We start from the raw sequence: 21258 nt of genomic DNA, 5'->3' as shown, positions 1-21258 counted from the left end.
GGCATAGTGGAGAAACAACCTCTACAGCTACTGTGGCAGCTCTCTGACCTCTGCCTGATCGCTCCTCCCACATACCACTGTTCCACCTTTTCATTTAAAAGTGTCATTTCAGTGGAATGCAAAAGGGCAGGACAGTAGGGAGGGTCTGTGAGAGGTGATGCTAAGTGTGCCAGTGTGGCCTGCATGTTCCATTAGATTGTCATGTTGGCTAATTAGAGAGCGGCAGCATGATTCACCTTGTTAATTAGGAGGACTTGCACACCATGTGCCTGAGGGCGGTGAAGGCAAGAAGAGCCCAGCCTCAGAGCCCGCCAGTCGCCTGCTGCCTATGAAGATTCCCCTTCTCATCTACCTTCTTTTCACTAGCTTTTTTGATTTGCAAATGAATAAATCATTGAGACCGTCCTCTCTCCAAGTGTGAATATCTGAGTTCTCATCTTTTCCTGGATGCAAATTAGACGTGATCAATAGAAGGTGACGAGCAGCGAATCTAAATCTAAAAAAGAAAAGAGACCAGGAGAGAGAAGAGTGCTAGACGAAGCACGGCAGCAGAGAATGAGACAAAGTGGGAGAACATTTAAAGTAGGAGATTCTCCTTAGATAAGCAGTATTTTTAATGATCACCTCTAACACTTGTCACTCTGGTAGAACACTGACAGTACGTGCTTTTTGCTGATGCTGTCTGTATCACAGAGAGCAAATATTGTGTATGTGCCAAGCGTAAATTATCAAACCATTTTTATTTATTAAGTTTTCACAGTCTACATTCTGTAGTTTGCAGATATCTTGCAAATGAAGAGATAGTGTAAGGTTGTGGTAGTGACTCTCACATAATGTCCTTAGCTATGGGCACAGCTCACAGCTCTAAATAATTGGTCCTTGTCCCTGCAAACTCTTCTGACACATTGAGCTTCAGAAGAAAGTAGGCACTGCAAGCCCAGACTGACACATTAAAATGCATGTGCCTAGGTGGAAAATACAATCAGGAAACCGGTTAAGCACATTATTTTGTGTGACTTTTAGGGAACAATAAAAATTACTTTTAATTTGTGGATACAAGTGTATAATGGAACAATAAATAAACACAGTAAACTTACATACACTACCGTCTAAGATAATAATATAATAATGTAATTTAATGTAAATATAATGCATAGTTTATTTTGAAAGTGGGGTCATACTGAGGCTTTGTTAGCCATTAGTACAAAGAGGCTGAACTGGACTCTTTACCGTTAAAGTGCAGATGGAGAATAGAAAGCTGATTGGTTGTTGCAAATGGTCTTTCTCCCTGCAGCAAACTAACTGCCAGGCAATTCACATGAAGAAAGGCCCCAAGATGTAGCTAGCAGATGTTCATGTAATGTTGGCCATGTGGGTGTCAGGTGAATGAGATCCATGCACTAACAAAATGCAAATAATAGCGCATAGCATAGCTAAAATTTCCCTAATTTTTAAAACACACGCAGACCCATTTTTAAATGCTGCTGAAAAGAAGGTGAAGTTACTGTCTAAGAACACTCTTGAGTGTAAGCGGCCATGCCAAGTTAGAGTTTTGCTCATGATGTATTTAATTTTACTGGTTTGTTGTTTGAGGTTCACAGTTGGACTTTAATAGATGTGTTTCACAAGATGCATCTTTAAGATCTATACCTTCGTAACACACTGCATTTAAATCAGTTGTTACTATTTTTCAAATGTACTAACCAATCAAACTACACTACGTTTTATGAGATGTTATGGCTGGTCCAAAAACAATTCATGATAGAAACATTACTTTGAACTTTTTTAGCTGACAGATTGACTGATTGAACAAAAGCCTGGTGCAACCATCTTGATGGATTGGATTTAGGATTGGATTATGCAGATTTAGGATTGGATTAAGGTACTAAATGTAAAAATATAAAATTCAAGATTATCTTCAACAGACTAAAAGCATTTACAATAGAACAATATTTATTGCATTTGGTCCTCATGTGATCACTGCTGTGAATGATACAATTTTGACTGTGTGGAGTGAAGTTCGTGCAGAGCTATTATCAGAGATTAGACGCCTGCTGGTGCAAGCATCATAATATACAATGTATGCATTAGGGCTATTTGGTGAATGAAACGGCATTGACCAAAAGTGGCATATGTTATGTGTGTATAGCGAGGTGCTCCCTGCTGTGCCCTGTTGGACCAGAGCTGGATGGAGGAGGGGTGTAAGACCCACTCCAAACCCACAGTCTGGCTTTTGTACTTTGGTCTTTGTAGGGACCAAAGCCTTTAGCTTCCTTCACAGCCCTTGAGCAGCTCTGACGTCAAGCAGCGCGTGTTCTGCTCTACCAAGGACATCTGTCTGTAAGCGTCTGGACAGCCGCAAGCTGCCCCTCTGGCCAGTAGGAAGGGGGAGAGGGAGAGAGCACAGCCTTTGTTAAAATGGCTACGCTGGAGAATGACAGGTTGGTCATCATGTCTTCTGCAGTGAGACTACACTGAAGCAGTTTCCACATTTAGGACATCTTTGCATCATAAGATGACATATACTGTACTGCTCATCTTATTGCAACAAAGCCCTGTTATTTCTTCAGATCCTGACAGACAATGTTGCACTTAGAATGTCAAGATGTCAAATAGGTTTGCAAAATGTTGGTAATTTTCAAACTTTGAAATTGTCCATTGGATCTCAAAGGATTTTATGGCCACATTCACTGCAATGCAGTGGAGAGTATATGGCTTAATGAAAATATACAAGGAATTAAGATACCTACCTGAAACTTGTTCCTTGAAAGTTGGACATGAACTGGAGCTTAACAGTCTGATTAATGACAATTTATTTATTGCAACTCTGTGCTTTCTTCATCACTGCCTAAAAATTATCAGTGTCAGATATACCACTGCGATGACCACCTGGGTTTAGTGAGGCCCAAGGTAGAATGGTAGAATGCCCTAATCCACTGGGCACAAATGTTTATTTCTGTGTGATGAGACAAAAGTTCTAATTAGACTTTGATAAAGCCGCAGCAACTGTGCTGGAATATTCGAAACTTGATTTAAGTTCCTGTGGACATTTCTTTAGTAATAATTGTAATTGCAAAGTTCCTTCTTTACTGTTAAGTAACAAAGAAACACTTTAATTTCACTTTTATACTTCTTTCATACATTACCTGACCTTTGCTGATAATTGGAGTTACCATGTCCATTTCTTAAAGGCCATTCAGGCTGTAAACAATGTGATTTAAGTGACTTGAGTTGCACACATTTTTGATTGATCCAACCTGGCAAATATATGCGCTTTACAACTTATTTTTCTAGCTGCTTCATGATTACTGACCTTTACTACACTATATTACCTCGTTTCATATTTTGATAAGCGTAACAAAATATGTGAATGAATTGTTTTCCTGTCTGTGCCACATCAGTGGCTGGTATATGCCTCTTGCCAGTTTTATTAGCATTTCTGATATTTGGAATTGTAATTGTGCAAAATATCTAATTTTGATTGTCGTCACACTAGTCACAGGCTGGTTAAATACTGTCCTAGATGCACAAACGGTTCTTTTAGCTATGCCAACATTTGTCTCCTGTGAGCAATAAAACAAAGGTGGATTGAAAAATAATGGTATCAGAGTGGCACCAAAAATCAGTCCTTTGTGTCATGGCGGCTTCCTTACGGTCGAGAAATGTGGAAGGTCTGCAGATGGTACAATGAAGACTTAATTTATCTTACAGTCATAAATCTAAGAATGCAGGCAGTAGCTTTGGGCGTTTGAAGCCCATGTCTGGTGCCAACTGCCAGGCAGAGATGCCGGCATCCTGGTGCCATCAGAGAGATAGTGGTCCTATCTACACCACTGCACTTTCTGTCCATTTATTTCTTTAAGGCCCACAGAGGTCTTTCTTTTATCCGTGAATCTATACATGTTATATACTTCATTGCAATTGCGATTCGACTGGATCAAGTTAGTCTCCCTTGGCCACTGTACACAAAATCTCATTTTATTAATTGCATGTCCTATGAAGAACCCCCAGACTCAAAACATTATTATTATCTTGATTAATGCCATCATGTTGTTAATATTAATATAATAGTTTGCCTAGTATTTCAAACTATGCATTAAAAATGTAGTCTATTCTTCTGGTTTGCTCTACTACTGTATTATTTCCTCTTCTTTGTGTTGTCAGCGTGTTTGAATCTTTCAACAGTTCCGCCATGCTAAATGTGAAGTGGCAACACCCTAAAGGGCATGCCTCGCCAGTGGGCTTTTCAGAAAAAATCAGAGGCAACTGCATGCACATTTTAGATTAGACTTTGTACACCAAAGCAACCTTTTACAGAGTGCCATCTGAAAGTAACATGAAATTTTCTCCTGATCAGACAACATGCATGCCTCACACAAACAGCAGCATCCACAGAGCACATGCTGAGCGCTAACATAAAAGAACATGAAAGACATGAAAGCGCCCATCGATTGTCCCTGTTTGCTTCAATCCGGGCCTCTCTCCCCCAGCAGGCAGTCACGCAGGCTGGCTGGTGGGTAGACATTCCCTGTGCTGTGGCCAAGATTGATAGTGTGCACTGTGTGTGCATGTTGGAGAGAGTGCTGACACCCTCTGTGCCATGGCCTCGGGCTGTCACACGTCCAGCCAATAGAAAGGGCAGCTCTTAGCATCGCTGGGCCCCCCTCCCAGCCCTGCAGCTAGACATGACATTACTTTGGGCAGTGTCTCCCCCAACCTCCCCCTTTTATACAGCATCAATTGCAAAAAGTAATTGGCAATGAAGCCATGTGACCTGATCCTTTCTCTCACATGGGCACGCTTCCTGATTTGTGTCAATGACTTAAAGCAGGTTACCAATTTCTAAGTGATTTCTTAACATTTTCTTCACTTCTTCATTCCTCACTCTTAAAATGTTTTATATTGTATATGTATTATGACACTGTTCATAACAATATCAATATTGTTGTTACATTGTTCCTTAAAAAGAAATGTTTACAAAGTGACAATATAGCTCTCTTCCTCTCCTTGTGTTTCTAAGTTTCAAATTGGTCTTGGATTTTGCTTGTCAGAACTTCATATTTTCAAAATTTAGCCTACCCCATGCTGATATCTCACAGTCAGATTAAGAATCACCTCACCTCAGCACTTAAAGCTAGTTCATGGACAACAAAAGCCAAATGGTTATAAATCTTGTAAATTGTTGATTGTTCCTTATTCTATATGTTGTTACATATATAATTAGCTGTATAGTATGCATTGTGTATTATCTGTTAGTAAAGACGTGTCTTGTTTCTGTCTTTTAACAGATGCAGCAGCAGGAATTAGCGCAGATGAGACAACGAGACGCAAACCTTACAGCCCTAGCAGCCATTGGTCCACGCAAAAAACGGAAGCTAGACTCACCTGGGAGCACACCATCAGGGACAGAGGTAATGTTAAGCTCTCAAAAATCTCTGGCTTTATAAGTGTTCTTAAGGAGGAAGTCACATAAATCTTTGGTTCATCCAGAAAATGGAGTGTATATTCTTTTGAATTAACTGTACTGTGTTGGTTAACTCTGTTAGTTCCCTCAATAATTGCATCATTGGTAGAGATCGACCAATATGTTCCATGGCTGGTTCTGATGCCAGTTTTTTGTAATCCAAAGCAACCAATACCAAAATATCGGCTTATGCTGGAGCTAAGCCGATAACCGATACACTGAATCAGCCAACCTATTGATTGGATTGTGTTAATATACCTTACTGTCCCTGATAAAACAGCAGTATGCACTTGCATTTGGGAGGTTTAGGCAGAGAACAGTGACATACTCTCCTGTGACTTGCCTCATCTGCTCCTAATTAAGCTGAACTGTTGCAGAGGATATGCTCCTGCTCAACATGTAGTGACTTAAGCATTATATTTCATACACACCAAAGTCTGTAAGTCATTATTCCCTCTGGGCATCAGGGGGAGCGTTCACATTCATCAAATATGATGAATGTAAAATAGGACTGGATTTTGAATGCCAATTGGTCATTTTAATAACCTGCTTATTGAGCTGCATCCTCGCATCCTTCGCTTACCAGCAATATGCTGTAGAGAAGCATAGCAAAGTAGCTGGTAAAAAGCATAAATAACAAAATAAATGCATTACTTCTGGTCTTTGAATACAGTGCCTTCCTCTTTCAGAATGATTTAGCCTGATGGGCAATAGCCCACGACCTTACGCATTTTCAAACAATGCTGTCTCAAACTGAGGTGCCTGATGTAAACATGGATAAACATTGTTCTAGTAGATTTTTTCCCCTTTGTCCTCTTTTTAATGTTGTATTCATGTTGATTAGAGGGCCATAATGAATTGAAGTCACACCAACCCCCTCTAGTGTGGTTGTGGAGGGCGGAGGAGGAATCTTAACTTATTTTCACTTGGTTTTCACCTCCTCACATTTCTTCATTTCACATGGGCTGGAAGTGCCGGCGGCGTTCTCTTTCCCTTCTCCAGAGCAAAGTGAATGTGACTTTTCTAAGGGGGTCACAGGATGCCTGCAGGCCTGTGGGTGTTACTGGACTGTTGCCTGCTCTTAGCTTCACTGAGGGGCTTGTCATAGATTTCATCTCCACTGAAATGAGCCGGGGGCCCTGGCCAGGAGCACAAGCAGCCAACGTTATGAGGGCCCACGCTGATTATTTCCCTCTGACATCGCATCCTGAGCTTTCCGCATTAATCCCAGACAAAGGCAGCCCTTCAGTGCTTTGCCAAAACTCAAATTAGGAGCCAGATAATGGCCTTGCTGGGATCCTACATAGGCAGAGCCCTAGTGAAATCACTCCTCCCTATTTCTTCTTCGGCTGGTTTAGTTACTAATCAGCCCACCTTTCTCTGTGTGTTGGAACTCTAATGGAATTCAGGTGACAGTTTCACTGCACTCACTCAAACCCATTTGCCCCTGCATTTGGCTAGGCTTGGGTATGTACCTGTATGGCCACAGGCTTTGAAACTGATACCATTTCAGACCCTGTCTGTCTCCGGTCTGTTCTAGTCAGTGGAAAGGAACACTGAGGCCTTAAAGGACTCCCTCCTCATGGAGGAGGAGACCCAACAAGCCAGTAACCAGTCTCTGAGGACCTCTGACCACTGACCATCACCACCATATGCTGCCTCTATAGAAGCCTTGGCGTATGAAGTGATGTTGTGCAATATATGCCTTTAGTATATACTTTCACATTGTTTGCAATGCATTTGTTTTGCTCTAAAATGAAGTGTGCATTTAGGTTTAATGGTTAAATATGCAACTTAAAATTGTTCACAATGAAAATAACATCAGACTGTATTAGACTCTTCACTTGTTGAAAATTATGCTTTTCTTTTTCATTATTGAGTTTGTGTTATGACCTGTCACCTATCGTTACGGTGCATTCTGCTCCAATGCCATGTCTGTGTTGTGTTTGAGATACTTTCCCACACTATGAGGCCTAGAGATGTCTAATGTCCTGTGGTATAAAACAGAGCTTTGAAACATCCTTGACACATTTACAAGCTTGCCGTTATCACTGCGGCACTTTTGCCATATATCACATCAAAGCAAGAGCTTTGTTTGTTGACGTTCTGGTGACAATGGAAGCTGAATTGCCCGGTCAAACCACCATGGTGTTTTTTCTCCTATCTCTCTCTACCAGGCACAGTTCGAGGGATAAAGGTAGGCAAGCGATTTAATAGTGCGCAGTCTATTTTTCCATTTGAATTCATTTCACCTTCTTTCTTTGAGGCTGTAGATCAGAAAGAAGGAGTGAGGCAATAGAGTGAGAGGGGAGAAAAGCACAAGGAAAACTGATGCCCTTTCCTCCAGCGAAATTAACAGGAATCACGTGGAAAACAATCTGAGTCTCCAATGAAGGAGGAGGAGGGGGGGACCATTAAAATTAGCCCCGAGCTATGGACTGCACCCAATATCACTAAAGCTGCACTCACTACAGATGTGGAGGCTGGCTTACAGGCAAACTATGCTCTGTTCTATAGCTACAATTAAAATCAACCTCGCTGCCAAAAAATAGGAGGGGGAACGAGGGGGTAGAAAGGCAGACATAGAACATCAAAGACAGATTGAAATGTGTAGTCAGTAATAAGAGTGGTCTCCAAGCCCCGAGGTTCTCCACGGTCCCCTTGTTAATGAGAAATTTTGACCTCTGGTTTGTAAGTTAAACTTGTAATCTCGGTTAATGAAGTAAATCAATCCCAACTCGAGAGTGTTCAGTGTCTCTCCCTTCTCGCCTTCTCCCCGCCAACCTCCCCTCTATCCTCAGTTCTTTCTCTCGCCGCCTCCTCGGTCCCTCCCCGTGTGCAGCCTTGGACTGAAGTGGTCAGGTCTTCAACCAGACAAACAGGAAGCCAGCGAAGCACAAGTTTTCCGGAGCTAGAAGGGCTTTGAGGACTCAGAGGACTAGGACACACCAGGCTGTTTGGTTAAGGCCAGATGAACGCTCTGCGAAAGGGCAGTATTGTAAAGACTTGCTCCTCCTTTCAACCAATTGAGGTTAAACTGCCCAGTCTATTGGCGTGTGTATTTCAGAAAAAAAAGAGTTATGCATTGGCTTTTAAGGTTTACAGATCTTTATGATTTTATTTATACTGCCTTTATCATTTGTATAGCACTTTTTTGGACATTCAGAGACCACTGGCACTATTCATCCACCCTATACACTCATCCATATAGTAAGCTACAATTGTCGCTACAGTTGCGCAAGAGTATACTAACAGAAGTAAGTCTGTGATCTGCATAACCTTTATATTACAGTGGGACAAAAATATAATACAGTGATGGATACAAAAATGACAAAAAAAACATTTTCAAAAATCTGGCAAAACAGCACAGAATTCTCAGAACCCAAACACAAACTTTCACCTCAAACAAGTCTTCATGTCTTAAGTATGCGCATAATCGGAATAGGAATCTATAGAAAGGATAGCATCATTTAACCTTCCTGTTTTATTCAACATGAAGATCCAATTTTATCCTTAACCACACAAAGTCCTTTAGTCCATGCTTTAACCACTGAGGGATTGCAGTGGGTCGTTAGCATAACTCATATGGATTTATAATGAAGCATATTTATTCCTATGTGAGTCCCCCTTCTTCCAATACTACATAAATATGATTAATAAGGGCACACAGAGGCTGCTCTTGGGTTAGTAATGTCAAGAAGATTGTAATATTAGTTTGACTTGAGCTCTCAAGGCAATGGTGTAGATCCAGGGAGGACACACAAGACAGAGGAGTCTTCAGAATGGTTACAGGGGCTCTTTGGCCCAATGCCATGTGTTCTTAGAGCTTTAACCGAGCGCACTTGGACAACTTTCGCTTCCCTACTCTCCACAGCACAGGCATTCTCACTAAGGGTTATTCCTTATGGTCTAGGGTTCAAGTATATGCAAAATACCACCATAATTTGCATAAAGCAGACCATATTTATTGTCTCATAGACAAGATAAAAATAGATAAAAAATATACAATAGCATCTAAAGACTCTTTATACATTATGAAGGAAACTACCTTAAAACAATGTGAAAACAATCAACATTATTGAATGTTTGATCAGTGATGATTGTTTACAAAATCCCTCTCCTTTACCCACTGACATATTTGTGGTCACTATAAAGGTCTTAAAAAGATCTTTTTAAAACTATGTTTAATCTTGCAGTTAAAAGTCTTAAAGCCTATATAATATTGATTCATTTCATTTATTTGATTAAATAATATTTTAGTTATTTTGGATACTTTTTAAATTATTGTTAACCCTTTCATCTCATTATTTGGATAAGACACTCCTTTACATTCATGGTCACAAAGTAGTGAACTACTCCATTGCCTTTAAAACTTTGCCCTGGAATAATGGTTAAATATACAGTTTTGACAACAAAGTTAAGCCTGGGGCACTTAAAAGATACCATCTTAAAGAAATTAATTACCTCCCTTGTTAATCTTGATATAATTAAATTTCAGAAGAATAAAATTGCTGTCTTTTTTCTCCCTCCCCCTCATTTCTGTGGAGGCGGGTTGATAATAGCTGTCTCTCTCTGTAGCCTGTTAACCAGGGATACAGGGACCGCCTATAACGTCCTGGGCCCCTGCTGTGAGAGCCCACTCCTCATCCTACACTCACCACTCAGGGATAATCACACTAGTCTCCATCTCTGTTTCTCCACTGTGCACCTGTGGGTTCGGAGATTTCACAAAAAGTGCTAATAAAGCTGTCATCGCAATACAACTATTGTGGTGGCTCTCCGAAATTTCTACCTTTGTCTAAATATTATATATATATATATATATATATATTTTTTTTTTAGGACCACCCGTCATGTTGTTGGATTAAACCTTGATTGCTTATGTGCACCACAACATTACCTGAGAGCAGCACGTTTTTCCTCTTGTTTTGAATTTAAGTTTGTTTTCTTTGACTGTGAGTTTTTGTCAGCTCCATTGTCAGCTGTCAAGGTTGGAGCCTAGGGAAAGAAAGGTGGAAAATATCTTTCATTAGTTGCTAGCAGGGGGGCAGAAGAATGCCAATGAGGGCAGGGGAGAGATGCTAATATGTCTGCAGTCGGCAAAATACTATAACTAAGAAGCAAAAATGCCAACCAAGAGTAATTTGAGTTTTCCAGAATCTGATTCAGGGCTTTTCATTGAGCATGCATTACATTATGCATCCTTCCAGCAGCAGCCAGCAGTGCTTAAAACTAAAATACGCTCAACTTGTCACTTTGTATTTTCCAACGCATCATTTATTTTTCTACAAAGAAATGTTACTGTAAATCTATATGGAAGTGTATGAACATGTGAGTGCAAAGGTCAGCAACAAATTAAATAGAGATTTCAAATGTCACTTGACTCATCAGTCATCTTGTGAAAATATGACCTATCCATACTATTATTGTTTAACTGTAGCATCAATTACAGTCAGCCATACAGCCATTGTTTTTATTGAAAATATCACAAAATATGATTCTTTTGTTATTTATTAAAGCACTCATTATCATTGCTCTTAACAATCCCCATTATTCTACTTTGTAAGGCTTTACCACAAGCCCTAAAAGTATTTTTCCTCTTAGTGTCCCATTGGGAGAGGCCCAGTTTTTTGCTTCCAGATCCACTCCAACAGCCCCAATAACAGACCAGTAGCTATTTAATTCACTCGGAGCAATTCCCTGCTTTTCCCGTCCTTCACTTCAAGGGCCTTTTATATCATTGTATTAAACTATTGTTGTGCTACACTGTCCTCAATTTTGGTCTTTTAGCACAAAACAGATCATCTAAAATTAGCTTCAGAAAACAGTGAAAGAGAACAAACAAGGCGATCCATTAGCGAGGATGGGTTATTGGCTGACTTGCCTCTTCTTATGGCGGCCCATTAAAAGTGATAATGTGTGCCTGCAGCAGTGCCTGGGGAGGGAGAAAGAGGCCATGGAAGCCATATTTCACATGCATCACACACTGAAATTAAATAGACCAATGTTCCCTAAAAAGACTGAAGTACATCTCCTTCTGATGTGCATCCCGGGCAAAAATTCATTGATCTCAGAATGTCCCTTGGCAATTATAAAATATTAAATCCAAGTCGCACTTTTCAGCTTAGCTTAATTTTTTTCTTCCCGCTTCTCACTGCTTTCCATTTGACCAATTTAGAAAAAAATAATAGAAATGAATGGCCACAAAAGAAAAAAAACAAACCATTATACAGTAAGCGAGTGCTGACTTTTAAATAGCTTTTGTTATGATATTTTCACCAATCATTAAATGGGATGAAGTCGCATGGCAAAGCAGTGCAACTTGCAGTTTCTACTAGTGCACTGGGAACACAAAATGAGTATAAGGGACACCAGGGAAAGACATGTCTGACATCTCTATTTCTGAGCGCAGGTCTTCTGAGAGCCTATAGCATGCTGGAGATGCCAAATATTTATCAGCTGTTCTTTGTCAGGTCTCTGCCCCTTTTTGTCCCTCAGTGATTAGAAGAGACATTCTTGCTAATTGCTCCCCACATTAAATTGAACATATCTCTCAATAAATGTAACCATCCAGCTGTTTGACAAGGTACACAGTTCATTAGATCCTGTAGCTTGTTTGTTGTTTCCCTAATTAAGATTTAGAATCGATCATTGGCGGTGTAATGTACAGTATAGCCTGCCTTGCACTGGGAGGCTCATGCTCAGAGAAAAAGAATGGCATCCGCTTACTAAAGCTTTACCATTTAGCACACTGACTGCAATGGGAATTAGACATCCTGCGCTAATTAGGGAGGCCAATTAACTGTGAAATTTAGGCATTTTTTGACAAATAATCTGCAGAAATTCAATATCACTGTGCTCATGAATTGTATTGGTAGTCTGAATGCGGAGCAAAAGGACATTATTGTGTCTGTGTGACTGATGAAACTTGTCGCTTACCATTAATGTGCTTATTTCAGTGCTAGTTAGCGTGAGATAATCTATGTACATCTAAGGCACACATCCATACAAACTATTCAATTTAACTAGCATTGTAAGTAGTTTGGTGTTTTCTTTTAAATTATGTATTTCAGAGGAGTGTTTGACCTCTTCTTAAATGACTGTGGCGCTATTGGTTTTGTTTAGCTAATTTATTTCCACTGTATATGTTCCATACCTCTTGCACCATCTCTAAAGCAGAGCTGTTTCTGTCTTGTGATTCATGACCACATGTATTTTTTAGATGTATGAATTATGTATTTGTTGGACTAATGAACGATCTTCAATGATAGAACTTTGGAGACTTCAGAATGGCTGGATATGGCCTCAATTCCCCACATCGCACATTTCTATTATGCCAGTTGTAGTTGTGGATTCAATGCCATTTGAACCAGTTGGTAAACTTTAATGTAACTTCTTCAAGTGTTGGCTTTTGTCACTTCACACCACAGTCCTCCTCTGCTTGTGTGTGGTCCGACCTCTTGATGGCTGTAAAACAGGCTCCTGCTCCCTCTCTAACATAGCCTAAATGCTTTATTTCAACAGACATGAAGGCTTGTAGCGCCATTCATTCACCATTCACATCTGTGTTCTGTGAAACAGGAAGCCACCATTGCGCCAGGCAATGTGTGAGGTTGTATTAGAAAGTGGTTTAGAGTTTGGGGCTTTGCTAGAGGTGTGTTTGCTGGGTGCCAGTGGGCAAATCCTGCAGCAGTGCGCCTCAGGTGTAGGAAGAATCAAGTACTTCCTTTTACAACATATGTAATTATGATGGCAGACAAGAGTGTGGGTTTAAACCAAGTCAATATGTAGATAAGCGTTATATACACAGACATGCACACAGCTGCCTAATGGTGAATTTGTATGCAAGATAATGGAGCAGGATGCCAAAATGCAGTGCAGGTAGAAAGAACGCCTTCTGGGCCTGAGAGATGAACCTGATGGGAGGGAAGCGGCTTCGGGAGAGTGTGAAACAAGAATAAAAAGCTAAAATTGTGACCAAACTGTACCTTTTTTTTTTTTTTTTTACCAACGTTTAATTTCTATTGTCACAAATTTCAATAGTATAATGTTATTAAAGTATAATACGTGTATAATATAATGCTATTGCAAACATTTAACTTAACTGTTGTGATTGCACTATAATATCACTACTTTTAATATTGCATGTTTCTTAATGTATATTGTACATTTTTCATTATTCAGACTGGTTTTGTTATAATACACAGCGGATTATTTTGTAATCTAGGTTAAATTCCATTAAAAATAGGAAGTATAGACCTTATAGTTTTCTCGTGGTGTTGAAGAGACTGTTTCATTCTAAGCGTATATAACTTCAGCAGCCTCATGCCCTAGCAGCTTTTATGATAAAAACAATGACACTTGGGGTCAGAGATGCTCCATAAAGACCCCTCTATAAAGTTTTATTCTGTCTTTTCTCATAAAACATGGAATTGTGCTCCTTTCCCTGAAGAACCTAGATTTCAGAGAGTTCCTCTTCTTCAGAGAGCATTGCCCTGCCTGTTTCACTTAGCAGGCATCGCATTAGTTGCACAGGGACCAGCCGCAGCACCACAGAAACACAGTCTGTAATGGCTAAATTATGTCAAAAATGGCCCCATTTATGTCAATTTGAGATCAAGGACCTAGTCTTAGTCAGAACCTCTGCTGTAAATGCCCTTTTTAATCTCTTCATCTACATATACACTGCGGCCCCTTGCCTCTCTTTTTCTTGTAAGTGAAATATGTCACAGATCATAGGAGGATTTATGAAGAGGCAGACGTGCTGCTGCCACTCGCTCCCATAACTCATTCCCTAGTCAGTATGTGCGCCGACCTGGCTTCCTCTTCTGCATAAGATTTTGCTTCACTTTTTTATAATTAGGCCATTTGCAAGATGCCTTTCGTTAACTGTGGTCATTTATGTTCGATATACACTTTGTTAACTGGTTATTCCTATTTTGCGCAACAACATCAAAGGGCAGACTATGAACCTCATTTGGCAACTTCTCCCAGCTATTCATTGCCTGCAAAACACTCTAGTGCCGTGATTATTAACTCAGTCACCACCCTCTCATTCAACTTGAATTAAAAATTAAAAAGCTGCAGAAATGACAGTGCCACACCACTGAAAGTAAAGTGTGGAAAACCAACAAGGGCTCATTAGTGAGTAGTTCAGAAGACAAGCATTCTGACTTGTGACTCATTACACTCCTCCTATTTTAACTCTAATTGGGTTCATTTTATATATGAAACGTCTTCAATATTTAATGTAGGAAAAAAAAGTTTTACTTTCACACTTATTCAGCCCAAGATACTTGGCCTGTATTAATTGTCCAGGTTATCAGAAAGTCTGCCTTGCTGCAGCTTCTTTCTACCACAAGGAAAAGAACTACATAGATAGTCAAGATGGATGCAATGACTATAATCAGATTAATATCAGCATGTTATCTCTATTTAAGTCCCTGTAATTATCAATAATATTGTGTGTGAAGATGTACGATTATTGATATTATTTGTCAAAAATAATGCTAAAATAGTTAAGATTCTTCCTGGCATCCGCAAAATACAAAGATATGGCATTAGATCCTTTGTTATACTTTACAAGTCAGCTGGCCATGCTTGGAGCACTTTAATTAAAGTGATTAAAAACATTGTTATGGCTTCCTCTGCTGTTGCCTTCACACAATCTTTTGTTTCTCCCAGGTTGAAAAGAATGAGAAAAGGGAAAAAAGCCACGGTTGTGTTTCCAGGCAGGAAAGTTGGAAGTTCTTTGTTTGGAGCAAGGTTGCGGGTGCAGCACACTGTTTAGCTTGGTGACCCTGTGACTGTCTTCTGAGGAATTGTGAGCAGCCCTGCAGAATATGCTGCAGGCTAAGCTTTCATCTTAGCAGTAACCTGTGGACTTTGAAACTCAGGGCGATGGAATTGCAGCTTTGTCAGTACACTACTAATTAGAAAATTCCTGACCTCAAGCAAGATGTTTTAATTATGTGTTGTGTCAACGAGTTTGCAGATTTAATCCACCGTTGATACACACAAGTGCGCACACTGTGTCGCACATTGTAGTACCTCAAGTGGAATGGTTCCACTATCTGCCCATATAACCTTGTGCTGCTCCTCCACCCTGCTTGTTAAGAGCCATCACATGCTTAAGAAGCCAAATTAGACATGCACTTAATGTGTTGGCTTGTACATTGTGACAGTATTGTGCCGAGTGTGAGCTCTCTGTTGCAGTGAGTCAGTGAGAGAGAAGCCAGGAAGGGGTTAAACAGAAATTGAGCGGGGATGCTGGGGGCAGCAGTGCTGCAGAACATAGCAGTGTTCGTGCGAAGGCAAGTCATTTCCCGAAACACTGCAGACACATGGCCTGCGGCGCTCTAAAACCTTTGGAGACCAAAATGGCTTGCAGGAGTTAGAAGTAATAAGGTGTTTTTTTGCCTTCTTTCTCCTTGACTGAAATTCTGCACAGTTGCTATGCATCGCCATGGAGCTGTGTAGCTGTTTTTATGTTTTATGTGGGCATTAAGATACTCCGCAACTGGCCATTTTTGAGATTTGCTATTCTTTAGTTGTGAAGCAAATGGAAGTTGTTTCTTTTGAAAGTAATTCTCCTATTTTTCTCCATGATCCAAGTGTCTTGAGCTGACTTTATCCATATTGTATTTCCTCTGAGAAAATGCAATAACGAAACCTGAGGAGCACATATGAGGGAAGAGGCAGGTACATGCTCTCTGCTTGAGAGCTTGTAACAGCCCAAAACATCACCAGGCTTTAGTATGGAACCTGTGATGCGAACAAAGGCTCTGTGTTGGTTGGACGTTAATCTGCGGTATTAGTCCATCCTGACCTCTTTGATTATCAGTGTGCAGAGCCAAAAGCCCTTTCATCCTTTCTCCTGGTTTTGTTAATCTTGGCTCACTTGTCTGCTTCAAAGGAAGCCTCGGCATATAATCTGGCTACGTACATCTGTGAATTATTATTCTAATTCTTTATACGTTTATTAGAGCTGAATAAACTCCACATCAAATACATCACTCGGGCAATGTCAGAAAGCCCGGGGCACATCAGCCGACATCTGTTAACTCTTTCAAAATGGCCTCATCCAGCATGTCTGTGGGCGTAGAGGAGCGAGGGAGCATGGAGGCGAGAGAGAAAGGCTCTGGTGCTGATTAATGGCGGCCCTAGAAGAGGCATTTGAGGCCGAGTGTGGAGCTGAAGCGGCCTGCACTCCCACGGCCCGGCCCGGCACTGCTGTAAACACTGTGCAGGGACAAGGCAGCGTTCCCCAGATCAAATGCAGCGTGGAGCACAACATGTGGGAAAGTTTTGCTGCCTGGCACACAGTCAGTCAACCAACCAGTCTTTCTTCCAATAGATTAGTGATGCAGTCTGCTGGATTTCAGGCCAACCACGTCTTCATTTACCAAGTTGTCCTAAGTTATGCTGCAGGTCGTCTTCTGCTGTAAAGTACTAAACACAACTGAAACTACTGGACACATCAAGACATACTTCATTCAAAGTTACTCAACAATTTGAGCTTATCTTTCCTTTGACCTTAAAAACCTAATACTTTATTGTTTAACAATTAAGCTGCCTGTCTTCACTGTGCCATATACAGTATACCAAGCCTCGAGCCAAATACCATAGTTTAGAGACTTCTTAGCATCAAAGTACAAAACAAGTTCAGGAATGTTGCATCCTCAACAGCTTATGTGTTTCAAATAAATATAGGAGTATTCTCTGCTAACGCCTCTTGATATGACAGTGTGTTACACGTGTTCCATATCAGTATAGGCCTGCTGGTTAGTGTGCAGTTGGAGGTGTGAGGAGCACAGTGCTGAGACAGCAGCTTGAGCTGAGTGGCGCACTGCTCTGTGAGCCTGGCAAAGTGGGCCATTAACCCAGCGCCTTAGGCTGTGACCTGGGCCAAGTCCAATATTGGCCCGAGCATCAAGGCACAGGTGCCACTCAGAGTTCAAAGCCACGCATCAGCAAGAAAACCCCACCCTGACTTTCCCACAAACAGTTCTATGAATTGTTTTTACAATATTATTTACTCTTTATGATTTCATGTTACAGCAAGTATGAGTCTGTGTTGATTATGCATTGATTCAGAAACCTTCACCCCCAAATAGAACTTAAAAAAGACTATGTCAACTTTTTTGGAAGGAATGTAAGAACCTTGAAATGGCCTGAATGTGTGTGCCTGTGCTTTGTGTCCCTCACTTCAGTCAAATGTCTGAAAAGATGTATCGAAGTATCGGTGTGCACGCTGTACGATGGATATGTTATATGACATAATGCCTCGCAGCAGCCATCACACATAAAATGACAGATGCTGTTTTTTGCCTCATGGATCTTTCCTGGCCAGGCTGATTTTTGAGTTTGACTCTTTGCTCTCCGCTTTAGCTTCTTTTCTCCCTTTTTTTCTTTGTATGACCTCTCAAATTCTGCTATTTGCTCATCTTAATTGCATTTTAGACACAATTATTGTGTAATCACTGGTGAAAAAGTGTGGCCACAGATATCTTGAGCTTAAACTGGCACATTGCCATCTGCTTTGTTTAGTATTGGTGTTTCCACCCTCACCACGCGTCCTCTGCCATAACATGATTTTCTTCCTCTAGTGGCTCGAGAGAAACAACTCCATAGATGCCAGTAACAACATACTGGTGCTTGGGTCGCTGGCATCTAGTGTCTGTGATAGTGAAGAGTAAGCCTTCTACAAAAGAAGTGACCTTTCTGCTTGTATACAAATCACTAAGGGCTGTTCTGACCCTAAACGTAACAAGGCATTCTGAGAGTGGTGGTACCTGAACAGGGTTCTAGTTTCCAACCAGGAGACACTTGATAATTTCCATTCAGGTGGATAGATGATGCTTGATTAAGTCTGTGTCCGTGTAATTGGCATGTCAATGTCCAGATCCTTGTTTCACACATAGTTAGTGGTGATTGACCTCAAATGTTTAAGATGGCTCCCAAACCTGGCGTACCGTGAGCTGCGCCAAATGAAACACCCAAAGTCAAAAAATGGATATGAGCTAGCAGAGCAGTGGCCTGGCTACCTTCACTCATCGACTGGAAGTTAGCGAGTATACATACAGATATTTTAGACAAAAGCCAGCTTCTCAGGCATACTTTGTTTTGCCTCTTGTAAATTCATACCCATCATATGTTTGCAATTAAGGCCTGTCTGTACTGTGTGTTTACAAAGCGCTGCAATCAGTGTAATTGTGAGAGGGTGTTCCTGGCCTGAACATCAGACCTGCCTCTTGTTGCTTGGTTCAAGTGGGCACTCGCTGAATCTGTTTCACTGTTTCTCATTTTCAGTGTAAATGGATTTGTATCATCCTCTCACTATACTTTGCGCCTTAATCCATTTAATTTTTTCTCATGTTCACAATGTTAGGTTTGCCATTTTTTTGTTTTGTTTTTGTTATCATTGATATCATTTCAGCCAGTGTAAATGTAGAGTTGCAAGTACTGTGTACTGCTCAAGTTAGCTACTTTCAGGTATCTAGTGTTTATACTAGTTTGCAAATTGTCTAAATGAGAGAGAAGATTTTATCTTGAAACAAATGTTTGAAAAACTGAATTTATAAAATTAGGCCTTAGTTTTCAAGCCTTTTGCCATGCCCCCTTTTTAGTCAACTAACTGATCGGCAGCACATGCCTTTAGTTGATCAAGAATTTCTTTAGTCAGTTACAGCTAGATAAAATCCTCATTCATTGTCAATCACCACCCAATAGGGGGCATGGCTAACTGAAACCAATCCCAGTAAGACCCAGTATGGGGCCTTACTTACACACATTCTCTTTGAGCAGTAGAGAATTTCTATTATACCTGTCTCTTTTATGATTGTAGGGTGAAGCCCGAATATCTTCACATGATGGGTTAAATAGGCAGAATTTTCCCATAAAGTTTGTTCTAAAAATGTTCTTTCTCCAAGAGCATTAAAGTTTGTCAGACACGAATGTTGAGTTAAGGTTTGTTAACTGGTATATGTTGACTCTAACCCGTCATTCTTTTACAGGTTGTTGGTAGTATGGCTGGTTCACCAGCAGGTTCCTCAGCCCCCTCCTCGTCCTCACGTCAGTACACACGCCAGCGCATAACTCGGGTCAACCTCAGGGACTTAATCTTCTACATGGAGCAGGAGAGAGACATGGCTCACTCCGTGCTGTTGTACCGGGCCTTGCTCAAGTAGCGGACAACCTCCTCCTCCTGCCATGTGCCTTCAGATCAGGTCCAGCGTTTCAGCTCTGTATCTTCTCTGTCCTCTAGTGATGTCTGTTGTCATTTTTAAAAAAATAAGAAACACAAGAAAAACTTACAAAAATGTTCTTATCACATCTTTTTGTATCATGCTCATGCATGTGGTATATTTCCTTTACCTATGTTCCACATTTGATGGTAGCTGTTTGTTAAACATTGTTAGCAGTATCTTTGATAAACCACCTCAATGAACAGATTATTTTGTGGTAACCTCAATATTCAGTTTGAGCTATTAGTTCAAAGAATGTAATAGCTGAACACTATACGAGATTACTATATGTTGTAGATTCCACATCACAGCATCCACCTCGATCCTGTACTGTATGTGTAAATATTTGGATTATTTTACAGCATGTATATTTTACTACACTTTGTAAACAACTAAAAATAAGAATCCATATGTCAGTGTTATATATGTTTTAAAACAGATGAAAATTATCTTTTTTTAAATTAATGGAGTGTGTTTCAAGGCAGGCAGACCCTCTTAAGGTCACATGACCACACAAAGTTTCTAATACGTCACCACAGATTCTACACTGTGTAAAAATAGTGCTGACTTGATATTGTGTCCTTGGATGTTGGTTTTAGCATTAGTAGATTTTCTTGCAGAGGGACTGATCTGAAAAAAATGTAAACATAAAATTCTATTTCACTTAATAAATACCTATGAGCCCCAAAACTCTGCAACAGACTGAAGCTTAAAGGTGTCTGCAGAAGCACTTAGTTCACCTCCGTTATGTCTCGCTGCATTCACATTTGGAAACTGAAGTCAAATCATTCCATTTCTTTGCCTTTTATCATTTCAATTATATGGCTTTTTAAAACATTTCATTGTTTGTTGCCTTTTTAATCAGCCATGTATTATGCACCATTGTCATTTATGTTTTTTTTTTATATATTATTTAAATATTGAACTCTATGCAGCTTGTATTCTTGTAATTACAAAAAAATATGAATTTTAAATTCTGACTGCACTTTTTTATTACCTTTTGCCTGACAACTAAAAGTTGTCCCTGTATTTTAGAAAAAAACAAACAAAAAACTTTTAATTAGTAAACGATGTTGCCAATTGTCAGCTTTTTAACAGTGATATATTTAATTTTTCTTTTTGAATTGGCTTTTATGCGTGACACATTTTGGTAAAAATGAGCTCTATGTTTACTGACAAGCACAACTCACTGGTGGAGAGTCCAACAGTTTCTGTGGTTTCAGGCGCTTTCACAAGTGAACATTTCTACAACTTTTTAGCCAAAAGACTAGAACAATATTCCTGATGTACTCACAAAATATCTTTTCAGTTGAGAATGATTTGTAAATATTCTTTACAAAATTATGTGATTATTAGAACCACAGTATTTTTGGTAAATCGTTGTACATATCTTGAAAATGTTCTGTTTGTGTGAAAAACAGTACTTATGTATTTGTACCTATTTTGTAAAGGAATAAATAAGCTGTTTACTAAATGACACTGATCACTGTCTGTTTTTATCTCAAAAGTCAGCACGCTAGTCTGAGCTAGATTTAATGAAATCTACAT

The 21258-nt window shown here is 40.0% G+C and overlaps 1 protein-coding gene across 3 annotated transcripts in view; it reads left to right on the top strand.

Moving 5' to 3' along the window:
• LOC117390659 (transcription initiation factor TFIID subunit 4-like) overlaps positions 1-21182 on the top strand; it is a 50032-nt gene extending 28850 nt beyond the window's left edge. For all 3 annotated transcript variants that reach the window (XM_055232416.1, XM_055232412.1, XM_033988443.2), the window contains 2 exons: positions 5289-5411; positions 19480-21182. In XM_055232416.1, the coding sequence (XP_055088391.1) occupies positions 5289-5411; positions 19480-19653 (297 nt within the window). In that variant the 3' untranslated portion in view covers positions 19654-21182. The remainder of the gene's footprint in view (positions 1-5288; positions 5412-19479) is intronic.
• Positions 21183-21258: the final 76 nt, after the last annotated feature.

Source organism: Periophthalmus magnuspinnatus, chromosome 3 (genome assembly GCF_009829125.3).
Source record: "Periophthalmus magnuspinnatus isolate fPerMag1 chromosome 3, fPerMag1.2.pri, whole genome shotgun sequence".
In the NCBI taxonomy this organism is placed as follows: Eukaryota; Metazoa; Chordata; class Actinopteri; order Gobiiformes; family Gobiidae; genus Periophthalmus; species Periophthalmus magnuspinnatus.
Note: the sequence above shows the minus strand (reverse complement) of the source record. Positions and strands in the feature narration are given on the sequence as shown.